We start from the raw sequence: 16711 nt of genomic DNA on the forward strand, positions 1-16711 counted from the left end.
GGGGCCAATATTCAACATTCTTAAAGAAAAGAATTTTCAACCCAGAATTTCATACTCAGCCAAACTAAGCTTCATAAGTGAAACAGAAATAAAATCCTTTACAGACAAGCAAATGCTGAGCGATTTTGTCACCACCAGGCCTACCTTACAAAAGCTCCTGAAGGAAGCACTAAATATGGAAAGGAAAAACTGGTACCAGCCACTGCAAAAACATACCAAATTGTAAAGACCATCGACACTATGAAGAAACTGCATCAATTAATGGGCAAAATAACCAGCTAGCATCATAATGACAGAATCAAATTCACACATAACAATATTAACCTTAAATGTAAATGGGATAAATGCCCCCAATTAAAAGACACAGCCTGGAAAACTGGATAAAGAGTCAAGACCCATCGGTGTGCTGTATTCAGGAGACCCACCTCACCTGCAAAGACACACATAGGCTCAAAATAAAGGGATGGAGGAATATTTACCAAGCAAACGGAAAGCAAAAAAAGCAGGGTTGCAATCCTAGTCTCTGATAAAACAGACTTTAAACCAATGAAGATCAAAAAAAGACGAAGGGCATTACATAATGGTAAAGGGATGAATGCAACAAGAAGAGCTAACTATCCTAAGTATATATGCACCCAATAGAGGAGCACCCAGATTCATAAAGCAAGTTCTAAGAGACCTACAAAGAGATTTAGACTCCCACACAATAATAGTGGGAGATTGTAACACCCCATTGTCAATATTAGATAGATCAACGAGACAGAAAATTAACAAAGATATTCAGGATTTGAACTCAGCTCTGGACTAAGCAGACCTAATAGACATCTATAGAACTCTCTACCCCAAATCAGCAGAATATACATTCTTCTCAGCACCACATTGCACTTATTCTAAAATTGACCACATAATTGGAAGTAAAACATTCCTCAGCAAATGCAAAAGAACGGAAATCAAAACAGTCTCTCAGACCACAGTGCAATCAAATTAGAACTCAGGATTAAGAAATTCACTCAAAACCGCACAACTACATGGAAACTGAACAACCTGGTCCTGAATGACTAATAGGTAAACAACGAAATTAAGGCAGAAATAAATAAGTTCTTTGAAACCAATGAGAACAAAGATACAATGTACCAGAATCTCTGAGACACAGCTAAAGCAGTGTTTAGAGGGAAAGTTATAGCACTAAATGCCACAGGAGAAAGTGGGAAAGATCAAAAATTGACATCCTACCATCACAATTAAAAGAACTAGAGAAGCAAGAGCAAATACATTCAGAAGCTAGCAGAAGACAAGAAATAACTAAGATGAGAGCAGAACTGAAGGAGATAGAGATACAAAAAAACCCTTCAAAAAAATCAATGAATCCAGGAGCTGATTTTTTGAAAAGATTAACAAAATAGATAGACCACTAGCCAGACTGATAAAGAAGAAAAGAGAGAAGAACCAAATATACACAATAAAAAATGATAAAGGGGGCCAGGCGCGGTGGCTCACACCTGTAATCCCAGCTTTGGGAGGCCGAGGCGGGCGGATCACGAGGTCAGATCGAGATCGTCCTGGCTAACACAGGTGAAACCCCATCTCTACTAAAAATATAAAAAATTAACCGGGTGTAGTGGCGGGCACCTGTAGTCCCAGCTACTCGGGAGGCTGAGGCAGGAGAATGGCGTGAACCCGGGAGGCGGAGCTTGCAGTAAGCCAAGATCGTGCCACTGTACTCCAGCCTGGGCGACAGAGTGAGACTCTGTCTCACCAAAAAAAAAAAAAAAAAAAAAAAATTATAAAGTGGATATCACCACTGATCCCACAGAAATACAAACTACCATCAGAGAATACTATAAACACCTCTACACAAATAAACTCGAAAATCTAGAAGAAATGGATACATTCCTGGATACATATACCCTCCCGAGACTAAACCAGGAAGAAGTCAAATCCCTGAATAGACCAATAACAAGTTCTGAAATTAAGGCAGTAATTAATAGCCTACCAACCAAAGAAAGCCCAGGATCAGACAGATTCACAGGCAAATTCTACCAGAGGTACAAAGAGGAGCTGGTACCATTCCTTCTGAAACTATTCCAAACAACAGAAAAAGAGGGACTCCTCTCTAACTCATTTTATGAGGCCAGCATCATTCTGATACCAAAATCTGGCAGAGACACAACAAAAAAAGAAAATTTCAGGTCAATATCCCTGATGAACATTGATGTGAAAATCCTCAATAAAATACTGGCAAACTGATTCCAGCAGCACATCAAAAAGCTTATCCACCACAATCAAGTTGGCTTCATCCCTGGGATGCAAGGCTGGTTCAACATACACAAATCAATAAATGTAATCCATGACATAAGCAGAGCCAATGACAAAAACCACATGATTGTCTCAATAGATGCAGAAAGGGCCTCTGATAAAATTCACCAGCCCTTCATGCTAAAAACTCTCAATAAACTAGGTACTGATGGAATGTATTTCAAAATAATAAGAGCTATTTATGACAAACCCACAGCCAATGTCATACTGAATGGGCAAAAGCTGGAAGCATTCCCTTTGAAAACCAGCACAAGACAAGGATCCCCTCTCTCACCACTCTTATTCAACATAGTATTGGAAGTTCTGGCCAGGGCAATCAGGCAAAAGAAAGAAATAAAGGTATTCAAATAGGAAGAGAGGAAGTCAAGTTGTCTCTGCTTGCAGATGACATGATTGTATATTTAGGAAACCCCATTGTCTCAGCAAAAAATCTCCTTAAGCTGATAAGCAACTTCAGCAAAGTCTCAGCATACAAAATCAATGTGCAAAACTCAAAAACATTCCTATACACCAATAATAGACAAACAGAGGGCCAAATCATGAGTGAACTCCCATTCACAATTGCTACAAAGAGAATAAAATACCTAGGAATCCAACTTACAAGGGATGTGAAGGACCTCTTCAAGGAGAACTACAAACCACTGCTCAAGGAAATAAAAGAGGATACAAACAAATGGAAAAACATTCCATGCTCATGGATAGGAATAATCAATATCGGGAAAATGGCCATACTGCCCAAGGTAATTTATAGATTCAATGCTATCACCATCAAGCTACCACTGACTTTCTTCATAGAATTAGAAAAAACTACTTTAAATTTCATATGGAACCAAAAAAGAGCCCGCATATCCAAGACAATCCTAAGCAAAAAGAACAAAGCTGGAGGCATCGTGCTGCCTGACTTTAAACTACACTAAAGGCTACAGTAAACAAAACAGCATGGTACTGGTACCAAAACAGACATACAGACCAATGGAACAGAACAGGGGCCTCAGAAATAACGCCACACATCTACAACCTTCTGATCTTTGACAAAGCTGACAAAAACAAGCAATGGGGAAAGGACTCTCTATTTAATAAATGGTGTTGGGAAGACTGGCTAGCCATATGCAGAAAACTGAAACTGGACCCCTTCCTTACACCTTATACAAAAATTAACTCAAGATGGATTAAAGACTTAAACATAGGACCTAAAATCATAAAAACCCTAGAAGAAAACCTAGGCAATACCATTCAGGACACAGGCATGGACAAAGACTTCATGACTAAAACACCAAAAGCAATGGCAACAAAAGCCAAAATTGATGAATGGGATCTAATTAAACTAAGGAGCTTCTGCACAGCAAAAGAAACTATCATCAGAGTGAACAGGCAACCTACAGAATGGGAGAAAATTTTTGCAATCTCTCCATCTGATGAAGGGCTAATATCCAGAATCTACAAGGAACTTAAACAAATTTACAAGAAAAAAATAAACAACCCCATCAGAAAGTGGGTAAAGGACATGAACAGACACCTCTGAAAAGAAGACATTTATGAGGCCAACAAACATGAAAAAATGCTCATCATCACTGGTCATTAGAGAAATGCAAACTAAACCACAATGAGATACCATCTCACGCCAGTTAGAATGGTGATCATTAAAAAGTCAGGAAACAACAGATGCTGGAGAGGATGTGGAGAAATAGGAACGCTTTTACACTGTTGGTGGGAGTGTAAATTAGTTCACCCATTGTGGAAGACAGTGTGGCAATTCCTCAAGGATCTAGAACCAGAAATACCATTTAACCCAGCAATCCCATTACTGGGTATAAACCCAAAAGATTATAAATCATTCTACTATAAAGACACATGCACATGTATGTTTATTGCAGCACTATTCACAATAGCAAAGACTTGGAACCAACCCAAATGCCCATCAATGATAGACTGGATAAAGAAAATGTGGCACATATATACCATGGAATACTATGCAGCCCTCAAAAAGGATGAGTTCATGTCCTTTGCAGGGACATGGATGAAGCTGGAAACCATCATTCTTGGCAAACTAACACAGGAACAGAAAACCAAACACCACATGTTCTCACTCATAAGTGGAAGTTGAACAATGAGAACACATGGACACAGGGAGGGGAACATCACACACCCACACACTGGGGCTTTTCAGGGGGCAGGGGGCTAGGGCACAGATAGCATTAGAAGAAATACCTAATATAGATGATGGGTTGATGGGTGCAGCAAACCACCATGGCACGTGTATACCTATGTAACAAACCTGTACATTCTGCACATGTATCCCAAAACTTAAAATATATTAAAAAAAAAAGAAAACGAAAAGACAAGCCACATTCGTGGAGAAGAAATGTTTACAAATCATATATATGATACAAGTATCCAGAAAAAATATATATATAAAATTTAATTTTTTTATTTTTTATTTTTTTTTATTTTTTTTGAGACAGAGTCTCGCTCTGTCACCCAGGCTGGAGTGCAGCGGCATGATCTCAGCTCACTGTAACCTCTGCCTCCTGGGTTCAAGCGATTCTCCTGCCTCAGCCTCCCAAAATGCTTGAATTACAGGCATAAACCACTGCACCCAGCCCAGAATATATTAAAAACTCAACTTGACAAAAAGACAACACAATTTTTTAAAGGAGCAAAAGATGTGAAGAGTAATTTCCCCAATGAAGATATATGAAAGGTCAGTAAGTATATGAAAAGATGCTCAACATCAATACTACAGTGATGGCCAGGCATGGGCGCTCATGCCTGTAATCCCAGCATTTTGGGAGGCCGACTTGGGAAGATCATTTGAGGCCAGGGTTTGAGACCAGCCTGGGCAACATAGCAAGACTGCACCTCTACAAAAAAAGTAAAAATAAAAACTGCAGTGAGATACTGCTCCGTATCTACTAGAATGACTATATATGAAGATGTGGACAAAATGGATCCCTCATATGTTGGTGGTGGGCATGTAAAATGGTGTAGCCACTTTGGAAAATATTTTGGCAGTTTCTTAGAAAGTTAAAAATAAATTTACCATAGAAACCAGCAATTCCAGCCCTAAGTATCCATCTAAGAGATATGTTCACACAATGATCGGTACCTATGTGAATTTTCAGAATTTTCTGCACTATTCATAACCAAAATGAATGGATAAACAGAACGTGTTCTATTCACACAATGGAATATTATACAGCCATAAAAAGGAGCACACTACTGATCTATGCTTTATCTGGATGAACCTTGAAAACATGATGCAAACTGAAAGAAGCCAGCTGCAGGAGACCCTATCAGGTATGACTCCTTTTACAAGAAAGTTCCAGAAAAGGCAAATCCAGAGACAGAAAGTCAGTCAGTGGTTGCCTGGAGCTAGGGATGTGAACAGAGTGACTACCAATGGCCAGAGATTTTTCTGAAGTGAAGAGAATGAAAACTGGGTGGTGATAGTTGCACAGCTGTAAATTTACTAAAAACCACTTAATTACACACTGAAAAAAAAAAAAACTCTAAACCTGGCCAGGCACGGTGGCTCACACCTGTAATCCCAACACTCTGGGAGGCCCAGGCAGGAGGATCACTTGAGGCCAGGAGTTCGAGACAAGCCTGGCCAACATAGGGAAACCCTGTCTCTACTAAAAATACAAAAATCAGCTGGGCATGGTGGCACGTGCCTGTAATCCCAGCTACTCTGGAGGCTGAGACATGAGAATCACTTGAGCCCAGGAGGCGGAGGTTGCAGTGAGCTGAGATCACACCACTGCACTCAGGCCTGGATGATAGAGGGAAGCTCTGTCTCAAAAAACAAAAACAAAAAAAACTCTAAACCTAAATAACATGGTCTTGATAACTGCCAAGAGAGAAATCTAAAAAGATAGTAGCTATGTGATGATAATGAAGGGTGACCATGTGGCACGCTGATGGCGTTTTCCCCAAATGAATTATAATTTTCCCTAAACAAAGATGTTTTGAAAATACCAACAATTTTATGCATTTGCTTAATCCTCCTTTCACCAATTCTCAGTTAAACACACACACACCCTCACATGTCAGTCAACCAAAAAGCCTTTCCTGAATACCTACTATGTGCCCCACTCAGTTCTGGGCACTTGGTAATTAAAGAACCAGAAGCCAAGGCAGAGTCCTTCCAGGGTCAGTGCTGGACACAACAGACACCTGAAGAGGTGGCTAACCACAGAAAATGGCCTCCTTGCCGATCCTAACCTCATTGTGACTTTCTGTGTCATATATAAAGAAACCTGCCAAAAATTAGAAATGATTGGCTGGGCACGGTGGCTCATGCCTGTAATCCTAGCACTTTGGGAGGCCGAGGCGGGTGGATCACTGAGATCAGGAGTTCAGGACCAGCCTGGCCAACATGGAGAAACCCCATCTCTACTAAAAATACAAAAATTAGCCGGGCGTAGTAGGGCACGCCTGCAAAATCTCAGCTACTAGGGAGGCCGAGGCAGGAGAATCACTTGAACCCAGGGGGCGGAGGTTGCAGTGAGCCAAGATCATGCCACTTCACTCCAGCTTGGGCAAAAGAGGGAAACGCCATCTCAAAAAAAAAAAAAAAAAAAAAAAGAAATGATTGAGTGTAGGCATAACTGGCAGGGTGAACACCTGTATTAGGGTTGTAACCAAAGATGAATTATCATTGATCAATTTGCTATATCTACATGGGAGGATAGTGGAATCTCATTAAACTGAGTATAACAGATAGTATAATATAGCTCAACAGATTGTTTCCAAAATACAAAATGGGTGAGAGAATTAAATACCTTGCTTCTTGAGGAATGGGTGATAATTATTTACAAGGAGAAGAGTGACCACAGAAGGCAAAATGAGGGCTTCTGTCAGGGGCTGCATCATCAGCTGGTTATTTACTAGGTTCTCACGGCAAAGATCTTACTCAGCAGATGAGCTATAAAATCTGCAACCAATGGGGTAAAACAAGGAAATTTAACTCTGAATCTTCTTCTTTTATTTTATTTATTTATTTATTTTTTTGAGATACAGTCTCACTCTGTTGCCCAGGCTGGAGTGCAGAGGCATGATCTCGGCTCAGTGCAACCTCTGCCTCATGGGTTCAAGTGATTCTCCTGCCTCAGCCTCCTGCATAGCTGGGGACTACAGCCGTGTGACACCATTTTTGTATTTTTTGGTGGAGACGGGGTTTCACCATGTTGCCCAGGTTGGTCTTGAACTCCTGACCTCAAGTGATCCGTCCACCTCAGCCTCCCAAAGTGCAAGGATTACAGCCACCACGCTCAACCTAATTTTTTTTTTATTTTTTCTTTCTTTTTTTTTTTTTTTGAGACGGACTCTCACTCTGTCACCCAGGCTGGAGTGCAGTGACGTGATGATCTTGGCTCACTGCAACCTCCGCCTCCCGGGTTCAAGCGATTCTCCCACCGCAGGCTCTTGAGTAGCTGGGATTACAGGCACGCGCCACCACACCCGGCTAATTTTTGTATTTTTAGTAGAGACGGGGTTTCACCATGTTGGCCAGGCTAGTCTCGAACTCCTGACCTTGTGATCCACCCAACACAGCCTCCCAAAGTGCTGGGATTACAGGTGTGAGCCACCGCGCCCGGGCTTCATTTTCTTTTAAACTCTGACCCAAACTGTATTACCCAACTTCCTCTTTGGGCCAATCTGGACCAACAAGATTTACTCTCCTGCATGAACTGACCAAAAATGGACAAAATAGGGCCAGGCACAGTGGCTCACACATGTAATTCCAGCACTTTGGGAGGCTGAGGCAGGTGGATGACAAGGTCAGGTGTTCAAGACCAGCCTGGCCAACATGATGAAATCCCATGTCTACTAAAAATATAAAAATTAGCGGGGCGTGGTGGTGTGTGCCTGTAGTCCCAGCTACTCGGGAGGCTGAGGCACGAGAATTGCTTGAACCTGGGAGGCGAAGGTTGCAGTGAGCTACTGCACTCCAGCCTGGGCAAGAGAGGGAGACTCTGTCTCAAAAACAAAAACTGCCAAAGAACAGACACAGATGTTAAATTTAGCAGAGAAGAACATTAAAAGAGTTAATATAACTGTATATGTACAAAATATTAAACAAAACATGGAAGATATTTTTTAAAAGATAAAAATCAAATGTTATGAGATCCAAATCAAATGCTATAATGTCTGGGATTAAAAATGCACTGGATGTAATTAGTGGACGGCTAGACATTGCAGAAAAAAAGATTCATGAACTTGAAGGCACAGCAGTAGAAACAATCAGAAATCAAACACAGAAAAGAGATTTTTAAAAGTAGACATAGCATCAGGGAACTGTGGGACAACTATCAAGAAGCTTAATAGATGTGTAGTGGGAGTTGTAGAAGGAGAGGGGAGAAAAGGGACAGAAAAAATGTTGAAAGCTGTAATAGCTGAGGCCGGGCATGGTGGCTCACATCTATAATCCCAGCATTTTGGGAGGCTGAGGTGGGTGGATCACCTGAGGTCAGAAGTTCAAGACCATCCTGGCCAACATGGTGAAATCCCGTGGCGACTAAAAATACAAAAAATTAGTGGGGTGTGGTGGAGCACACCTGTAATCCCAGCAACTTGGGAGGATGAGGCAGAAGAATCACTCGAACCTGAGAGGCAGAGGTTGCAGTGAGCCAAGATCGTGCGACTGTACTCCAGCCTGGGCAACAGAGACTCTGTCTGGAAAAAAAAAAAAAAAATCTATCTATTTATCTAGGCTGAAAGTATACCAAATTTGATGAAAACTATAAACCCAGAGATCCAAGAATCTCAATAACCCAAGCACAGAACCATGAAGAAAACTATATGAGAGCACGTGATGAGCAGTTCAAAGCCACAGGTCAAGGGCAACCTTAAAGGCAGCCAGAGACAAGAGATACGTTCAACACTGAGGAGCAGAGAAAGGGTGGCTGCAGATTTTTCATTGGAAGCAACTGTGTCAAGACAGTGGAGCAACATTTTTATATTACTGAAAGAAAAAAACCTATCAATTTAGAATTCCACACACAGTGGAAATATCTTTCAAAATAAGGATAAAATTAAGATTTTTTTGGCCAGGCGCGGTTGCTCAAGCCTGTAATCCCAGCACTTTGGGAGGCGGAGGCGGGCGCATCATGAGGTCAGGAGACTGAGACCATCCTGGCCAACATGGTGAAATCCCATCTCTGTAAAAATACAAAAATTAGCTATGGTGGCAAGCATCTGTAGTCCCAGCTACTCGGGAGGCTGAGGCAGGAGAATCTCTTGAACCCAGGAGACAGAGGTTGCAGTGAGCTCTCTGCAACTCCAGCCTGGTGACAGAGCGAGACTCTGTCTCAAAAAAAAAAAAAACTTTTTCAGAATATAGAAGTTAAAAAAATTATCACCAGCAAACCTGTCCTATAAGAAATGTTTAAAAAAATTCCTTCAGGCAGAAAACAAAATTGAGGCCAGGCATGGTGGCTCATGCCTGTGATCCCAACACTTTGGGAGGCTGAAGCCAGGCAGATTGCTTGAGCCCAGGAGTTTGAGACCAGCCTGGACAACATGGTGAAAATCTGTCTCTACAAGAACACACAAAAATTACCCGGGATGGGGTGACATGTGCCTGTAGTCCCAGCTTATGTTTATTGAGGCTTCCTTTATGGCCCAAAATATAATTAGTCTTGGGAAATTTGTATTCTGCTGTTTTTGAGTGAAGAGTTCTATAAATTCCAAGTAAGTCAGGTGGTTCGATAGTTTATTTTATTATTTTTATTTTTTTTGAGACACTCTCACTCTGCCACCCAAGCTGAAGTGCAGTGGCGCCATCTCAGCTCACAGCAACCTCTGCCTCCAGTGGTTCTCCCACCTCAGCCTCTTCAGTAGCTAGGATTATAGGCGCCTGCCACCACATCCAGCTAATTTTTTGTATTCTTAGTAGAGATGGGGTTTCATCATGTTAGCCAGGCTGGCCTCAAATTCCTGACCTCAAGTGATCCGCCTGCCTCGGCCTCCCAAAGTGCTGGGATTAAAGGCGTGAGGCACTACACTGGCCAGTAGTTTAGTTTACATTTTCTATATCCTTAATAATTTTCTTCATATATCTATCAATTTTTGTGAGAAGATACTGAAACTTACTAATATAATTGTGGATTTGCCTATTTTTCCTTGCAGTTCTATGTTTTTGCTTCATGTATTTTGAAGCTCTGTTGTTAGATGCATAAACATTGATGAATTTTATGTCCTCTTGATGAATTGACTTTTTTAATCACTATGAAATCACCTTTTATATCCATGGTAATATTCTTTACCCTGAAATTGACTTTGTCTTTTATTAATATAGCAACTCCACCTTTCTTTTGGTCAGTGTTAGCATGATTTTTTTTTGCATCCTTTTATTTTTTATCTATTGTATCTTTATATTTAAAGTGAGTTTCTTATAGATGGACTTATAATTGAGTCTTTTTTTTTTTTTAAAGATTGTGTTTCACTCTTGTTGCCACCCAGGCTGGCGTGCAATGATGCGATCTCGGCTCACCGCAACCTCTGTCTCCCGGGCTCAAGTGATCCTCCTGCCTCAGCCTCCCAAGTAGCTGAGATTACAGGCATGAGCCACTATGCCCAGCTAATTTTGTATTTTTAGTAGAGACGGGGTTTCTCCTTGTTGGTCAGACTGGTCTTGAACTCCTGACCTCAGGTGATCTGCCTGCCTTGGCCTCCCAAAGTGCTGGGATTACAGGTGTTGAGCTACCATGCACAGCTGAGTCTTGATTTTTTTATTCTCTGCCTTTTCCTTTGGGTATTTAGTTTTATCTCTACTAAAATTAGAAAAATTAGCCGGCACACGCCTGTAGTCCCAGCTACTTGGGGATGCTGAGGCAGAAGAATCACTTGAACCCAGGAGGCAGAGGTTGCAGTGAAACCAGATGGCACTGCTGTACTCCAGCCTGGGTGACAGACCGAAACTCTGCCTCAATAAGTAAATAAATAAATACATACATACACACTTGTACATGAGGCCAGGTGCAGTGGCTCATGCCTGTAATCCCAGAATTTTGGGAGTCCAAGGCAGGCGGATCACTTGAGCCCAGGAATTTGAGACCAGCCTGGGCAACATGGCAAGATCCCGTCTCTACAAAAAAGTTTTAAAAAATTAGCTGGGCGTGGTGATGCTTGCCTGTAGTCCCAGCTACTCAGGAGGCTGAGGCAGGAGGATCGCTTGAGCCCAGGAGATTGAGGCTGCAGTGAGCCATCATCGCTCCACTGCACTGCAACCTGGGCAACAGAGCAAGATTCTGTCTCAAAAAGAAAAAAAAAAAAAAAAGCTAGAAAGAAGGATCTTGAATCAACTCATATGACATCAGAAAAAAAAAAAAATTATCGACTTGATTTTCCAGCCCAGGTATCTAAAATGTTGCTCTACCCAAGAAACCTGGTCTTCAGTGAGTTCTTTAGGGAGAAGAATCTCAGCAGAGATGAAAGACTGAGTGGACATGAATCTTTAGGCGTTCTAGGCAGTCAACTTTCAATCTGAAACACATGAGTGTGGCCAGGGTGTGGTAAGCAGGGGCACTTACTGTGTAAAAAGCCGAGCACTGGAGCTGCAGAGTAAGCCTCACCATGAGTTGCAGGATAAACGTAAGCAAGGTCTCTACTCATCGTTTCTTCATCTCATCTCCAGTGCCTAGGACAGGGCTTGAGACACAGCAGGCGCTCAAAACGTTGTCTGCCCAATGGAAACGATAAAACACTACTGTCATTGAACTATGACACATGTGACCATGCTAGCTAACTGGACTGCAAGGAAACGCACAGTGATAAGACACTCACATCACAGCAGAGGTGCTTCACTCTGGCCCTGCCCGAGAATCACCTGCAAAGTCACTACAGAGATGGGTCCTGGCTGCTGTGTTTTTCAAAACTTTGCTGGTGGTTATGTGCAGAGTACAGAGCCTCTAGGCTGTGAACAGAAGTAAGAAACTAGTTACCGTTCCTCAGTAACCAAATTCTGGAGATGCCTGTGAGAGAGAAATACACAGAGAGGCAGAGAGAGGACAGAAAACTTGGTAGAACTTGGATACTTTATTGAACTCAATCTGGATTATTAAATCAAAGACTAGGACACAATACAACATAAACAAAACTTTATCAAATTAAGAGGCAATATACACCATGCCAATAAGATACCCAACTCATTATTCTTTGGTAACAGTCAAGAAGTATTGCAACCTGAAGCCTGGCACTCCATTTCAGCAATTCCAACCTGACAGATCATTCAGGGTGTCTTCCATTAAACCTTCCCTGTTCGCTCTGATCAATAATGACCTCTGGCTCCCCTTCCCTGACAGCCCACAGCATCACACTTTTCATCATTTTATGACAGCCAATTTAGGACTTCATTGTGAAGCTTTGTGGGTATATTTTATTTTTACTTTTTTTATTTGAGACGAAGTCTCACTCTTTCATCCAGGCTGGAATGCAGTGGTGTGATCTCGGCTCACTGCAACCTCTGCCTCACGAGTTCAAGCAATTCTCCTGTCTCAGCCTCCTGAGTAGCTGGATCACAGGCGTGTGCCACCAAGCCCAGCTAATGTTTGTATTTTTAGTAGAGACAGGGTTTCACCATGTTAGCCGGGCTGATCTGGAACTCCTGACCTCAAGTGATCAGCCTGCCTTGGCCTCCCACAGTGCTGGGATAACAGGCATGAGCCACTGTGCCTGGCCTGCTTTGTATTTTAGTTCCACAAATGCCACATGGGAAGCTGTGCAGCCCTGTGGTTAAGAGGGCAGGCTCTGGAGCCAGATGGCTTGGATTTAAGACCTAGTTCTACCATTTACTAGCTGTGTATCCTTAGGCCAGTTAATTACCCCCTCTGTGTTTCAGCTGCCTCCTTTGTATCATGGGAATAATTTAGCAGTGTTGTGCTATAAATTCAGATAATCCAGGATGGGCACGGTGTCTCATGCCTGTAATACCAGCACTTTGGGAGGCTGAGGCAGGCAGATCACCTGAGGTCAGGAGTTCGAGACCAGTCTGGCCAACATGGTGAAACTTCATCTCTACTAAAAATACAAAATTAGCTGGGCATGGTGGCGGGCACCTGTAATTCTAGCTACTCCGGAGGCTAAGGCAAGAGAATCGCTTCAACCCAGGAGGCAGAGGTTGCAGTGAGCCAAGATTATGCCACTGCACTCCGGCCTGGGCGACAAGAGTGAGACTCCGTCCACCCCCCCCCCCCAACAAAACAAAACAAAACAAAACTCCCCACCTCCCCACGGCTGCCTGGCCAAAACCAAACCAAGGGGTGGGGCTTGCGCGGGTCCAACATGTGCTACCTCAGGATATAGTGTAACAAGGGGGCTGGATGGGCAGAGTGGGCCTGTGAGCGCCCGCATCCCCCAGCTCCCCCCCGCAGCCGGCTCCACAATGGTCTGCTCCGCTTGCCGGGTGCGGATTCGGGTTCCGGACGGAAGGCTGCGAGTTCTCCGCTGCTTGTTGTGGCCGGGGTTACTGCGGCGACCGCCAGAGCAGCCTTGGCAGAATGGAGGAGCCAGGGGCTACCCCTCAGCGGTACTTGGGGCTGGTCCTGGGGGAGCCACGCAGGGTTGTGGCAGCGCTGCCTGAAAGTATGAGACTGGATTCGAATCCTCATGGTTTTCCATGGGAAATGGTGATATGTGCAGCTGTTGCTGCATTTTTTGCTGTTCTCCTTTTTCTGTGGAGAAGTTTTAGATCGGTTAGGAGTCGGCTTTATGTGGGAAGAGAGAAAAAGCTTGCTATAATGCTTTCTGGACTAATTGAAGAAAAATGTAAACTACTTGAAAAATTTAGCCTTGTTCAAAAAGAGTATGAAGACTATGAAGTAGCGTCATCGTTAGAGGATGCCAGCTTTGAGAAGGCGGCAGCAGAAGCACGAAGTTTGGAGGCAACCTGTGAAAAGTTGAACAGGTCCAATTCTGAACTTGAGCATGAAATTCTCTGTCTAGAAAAAGAGTTAAAAGAAGAGAAATCTAAACATTCTCAACAAAATGAATTGATGGCGGATATTTCAAAAACGATACAGCCTCTAGCAGATGAGTCAGAATCCCTCAAATCACAAGTAGCTGAAGCCAAAATGATCTTCAAGAGATTTAAAATGACTGAGAAACAACTGAAGATAGCAATAAAAGATGCTTTGAATGAAAACTCTCACCTTCAGGAAAGCCAGAAACAGCTTTTGCAAGAAGCTGAAGTATGGAACGAACAAGTGAGTGAACTTAATAAACAGAAAATAACATGTGAAGACTCCAAAGTACATGCAGAACAAGTTCTAAATGATAAAGAAAATCACATCAAGACTCTGACTGAACGTTTGCTAAAGATGAAAGATTGGGCTGCTAGGCTTAGAGAAGACCTAACGGATGATGATAACTTAGAATTAGAAGTGAACAGTGAATCAGAAGATGATGCTTACTTAGATGATCCTCCAAAAGGAGCTCTGAAGAAACTGATTCATGCTACTAAGTTAAATGCTTCTTTAAAAACCTTAGAAGGAGAAAGAAACCAAATTTATATCCAGTTATCTGAAATTGATAAAACAAAGGAAGAGCTTACAGAGCATATTAAAAATCTTCGGACTGAACAAGCATCTTTGCAGTCAGAAAACACACATTTTGAAAGTGAGAATCAGAAGCTTCAACAGAAACTTAAAGTAATGACTGAATTATATCAAGAAAATGAAATGAAACTCTACAGGAAATTAACAGTAGAGGAAAATAGCCGGTTAGAGAAAGAAGAGAAACTTTCTAAGGTAGACAAAAAGATCAGCCATGCCACTAAAGAGCTGGAGACCTACAGACAGCAAGCCAAAGATCTTGAAGAAGAATTGGAGAGAACTATTCATTATTATCAACGGCAGATTATTTCCCATGAGAAAAAGGCACATCATAATTGGTTGGCAGCTTGGACTGCTGAAAGAAACCTCAATGATTTAAGGAAAGAAAATGCTCACAACAGACAAAAATTAACTGAAACAGAGTTTAAATTTGAACTTTTAGAAAAAGATCCTTATGTACTTGATGTTCCAAATACAGAATTTGGCAGAGAGCATTCCCCATATGGTCCCTCATCATTGGGTCGGCCTTCATCTGAAACGAGAGCTCTTCTCTCTCCCGCAACTCTGTTGGAGGGTCCACTCAGACTCTCACCTTTGCCTCCAGGGGGGGAAGGAAGAGGCTCAAGAGGCCCAGGGAATCCTCTGGACCATCAGATTACCAAGGAAAGAGGAGAATCAAGCTGTGAGAGGTTAACCGATCCTCACAGGTCTCCTTCTGACACTGGGTCCCTGTCACTTCCGAGGGAACAGGACCGTAGGATGATGTTTCCTCCACCAGGGCAATCATATCTTGATTCAGCTCTTCCTCCACAAAGGCAAGACAGATTTTATTCTAACTCTGGTAGACTGTCTGGACCAGCAGAACTCAGAAGTTTTAATATGCCTCCTTTGGATAAAATGGATGGGTCAATGCCTTCAGAAATGGAATCCAGTAGAAATGACACCAAAGATATCTTGGTAATTTAAATATACCTGATTCATCTCTCCCTGCTGAAAATGAAGCAACTGGCCCTGGCTTTGTTCCTCCACCTCTTGCCCCAATCAGAGGTCCACTGTTTCCAGTGGATACAAGGGGCCCGTTCATGAGAAGAGGACCTGCTTTCCCCCCACCTCCTCCAGGAACCAGGTTTGGAGCTTCTCGAGATTATTTTCCACCAAGGGATTTCCCAGGTCCACCACATGCTCCATTTGCAATGAGAAATGTCTATCCACCGAGGGGTTTTACTCCTTACCTTCCCCTCAAGACCTGGATTTTTCCCCCCACCCCCACATTCTGAAGGTAGAAGTGAGTTCCCTTCAGGGCTGATTCCGCCTTCAAATGAGCCTGCTACGGAACATCCAAAACCGCAGCAAGATACCTGACAATATTTTTGCTCTCTTCAAAAGTAATTCTGACTGATCTCATTTCAAGTAACTGCTGTTACTTAAGTGATTACACTTTTGCTCACATTGAAACTTAATGGAATTATAATTCTTAGGATAGTATTTTGTAAATAAGGATGATTTAAATATGAATCTTATAAGTAAATTATTTCCATTGTATTTTATTCGATAGTATAACTTTTAATTTGATTAATCCACTATTATAGAAACAATAGTGGGAGTTTTACGTATGTAATCTTGCAGGTGGGGAGGCTTTAAATTCTAAAGGCTGTGTCTTTATGCCAACAACTGTATTTACTGTAGGTGTAGACAAATGTGAAAGTAACTTTATGCTTAAATAAATTTTAGTTGATTAAAAAAATTCAGATAATCCACATGATAACCATTCAATCACTAGCAGTATTTGCCATGTCTCCACTAAATGTCTCAAAGTCGCAGAAAACACAGCATGGCCTAAC

General features: G+C 42.2%; 2 protein-coding genes across 6 annotated transcripts in view; one reads left to right on the plus strand and one right to left on the minus strand.

The window, feature by feature from the left end:
• Positions 1-16711, minus strand: part of C8H10orf143 (chromosome 8 C10orf143 homolog) — a 51879-nt gene that overhangs the window by 30051 nt on the left and 5117 nt on the right. Inside the window, exons 2-4 of one of the 5 annotated variants that reach the window (XM_063782284.1) lie at positions 12106-12235; positions 11853-12001; positions 8877-8994 (exon numbers count right to left, since the gene is read on the minus strand). The exons of 2 other annotated variants lie outside the window; for them this stretch is intronic. In XM_063782284.1, the coding sequence (XP_063638354.1) occupies positions 8877-8994; positions 11853-11897 (163 nt within the window). In that variant the 5' untranslated portion in view covers positions 11898-12001; positions 12106-12235. Of the gene's footprint in view, positions 1-7100; positions 7253-8876; positions 8995-11852; positions 12026-12105; positions 12236-16711 lie in introns of all 5 variants that reach the window. 2 more of the 5 variants (XR_010147071.1, XM_063782283.1) reach the window with 2 other exon arrangements.
• On the plus strand, positions 13745-16260 carry LOC100615924 (cTAGE family member 2-like). Its single transcript, XM_054660008.2, is given in 2 exon segments — positions 13745-15819; positions 15822-16260. Coding segments are annotated over 2 exon segments (2328 nt in total). The 5' UTR covers positions 13745-13817; the 3' UTR covers positions 16148-16260.

Source organism: Pan troglodytes, chromosome 8, assembly GCF_028858775.2.
Source record: "Pan troglodytes isolate AG18354 chromosome 8, NHGRI_mPanTro3-v2.0_pri, whole genome shotgun sequence".
NCBI classification, from domain to species: Eukaryota; Metazoa; Chordata; class Mammalia; order Primates; family Hominidae; genus Pan; species Pan troglodytes.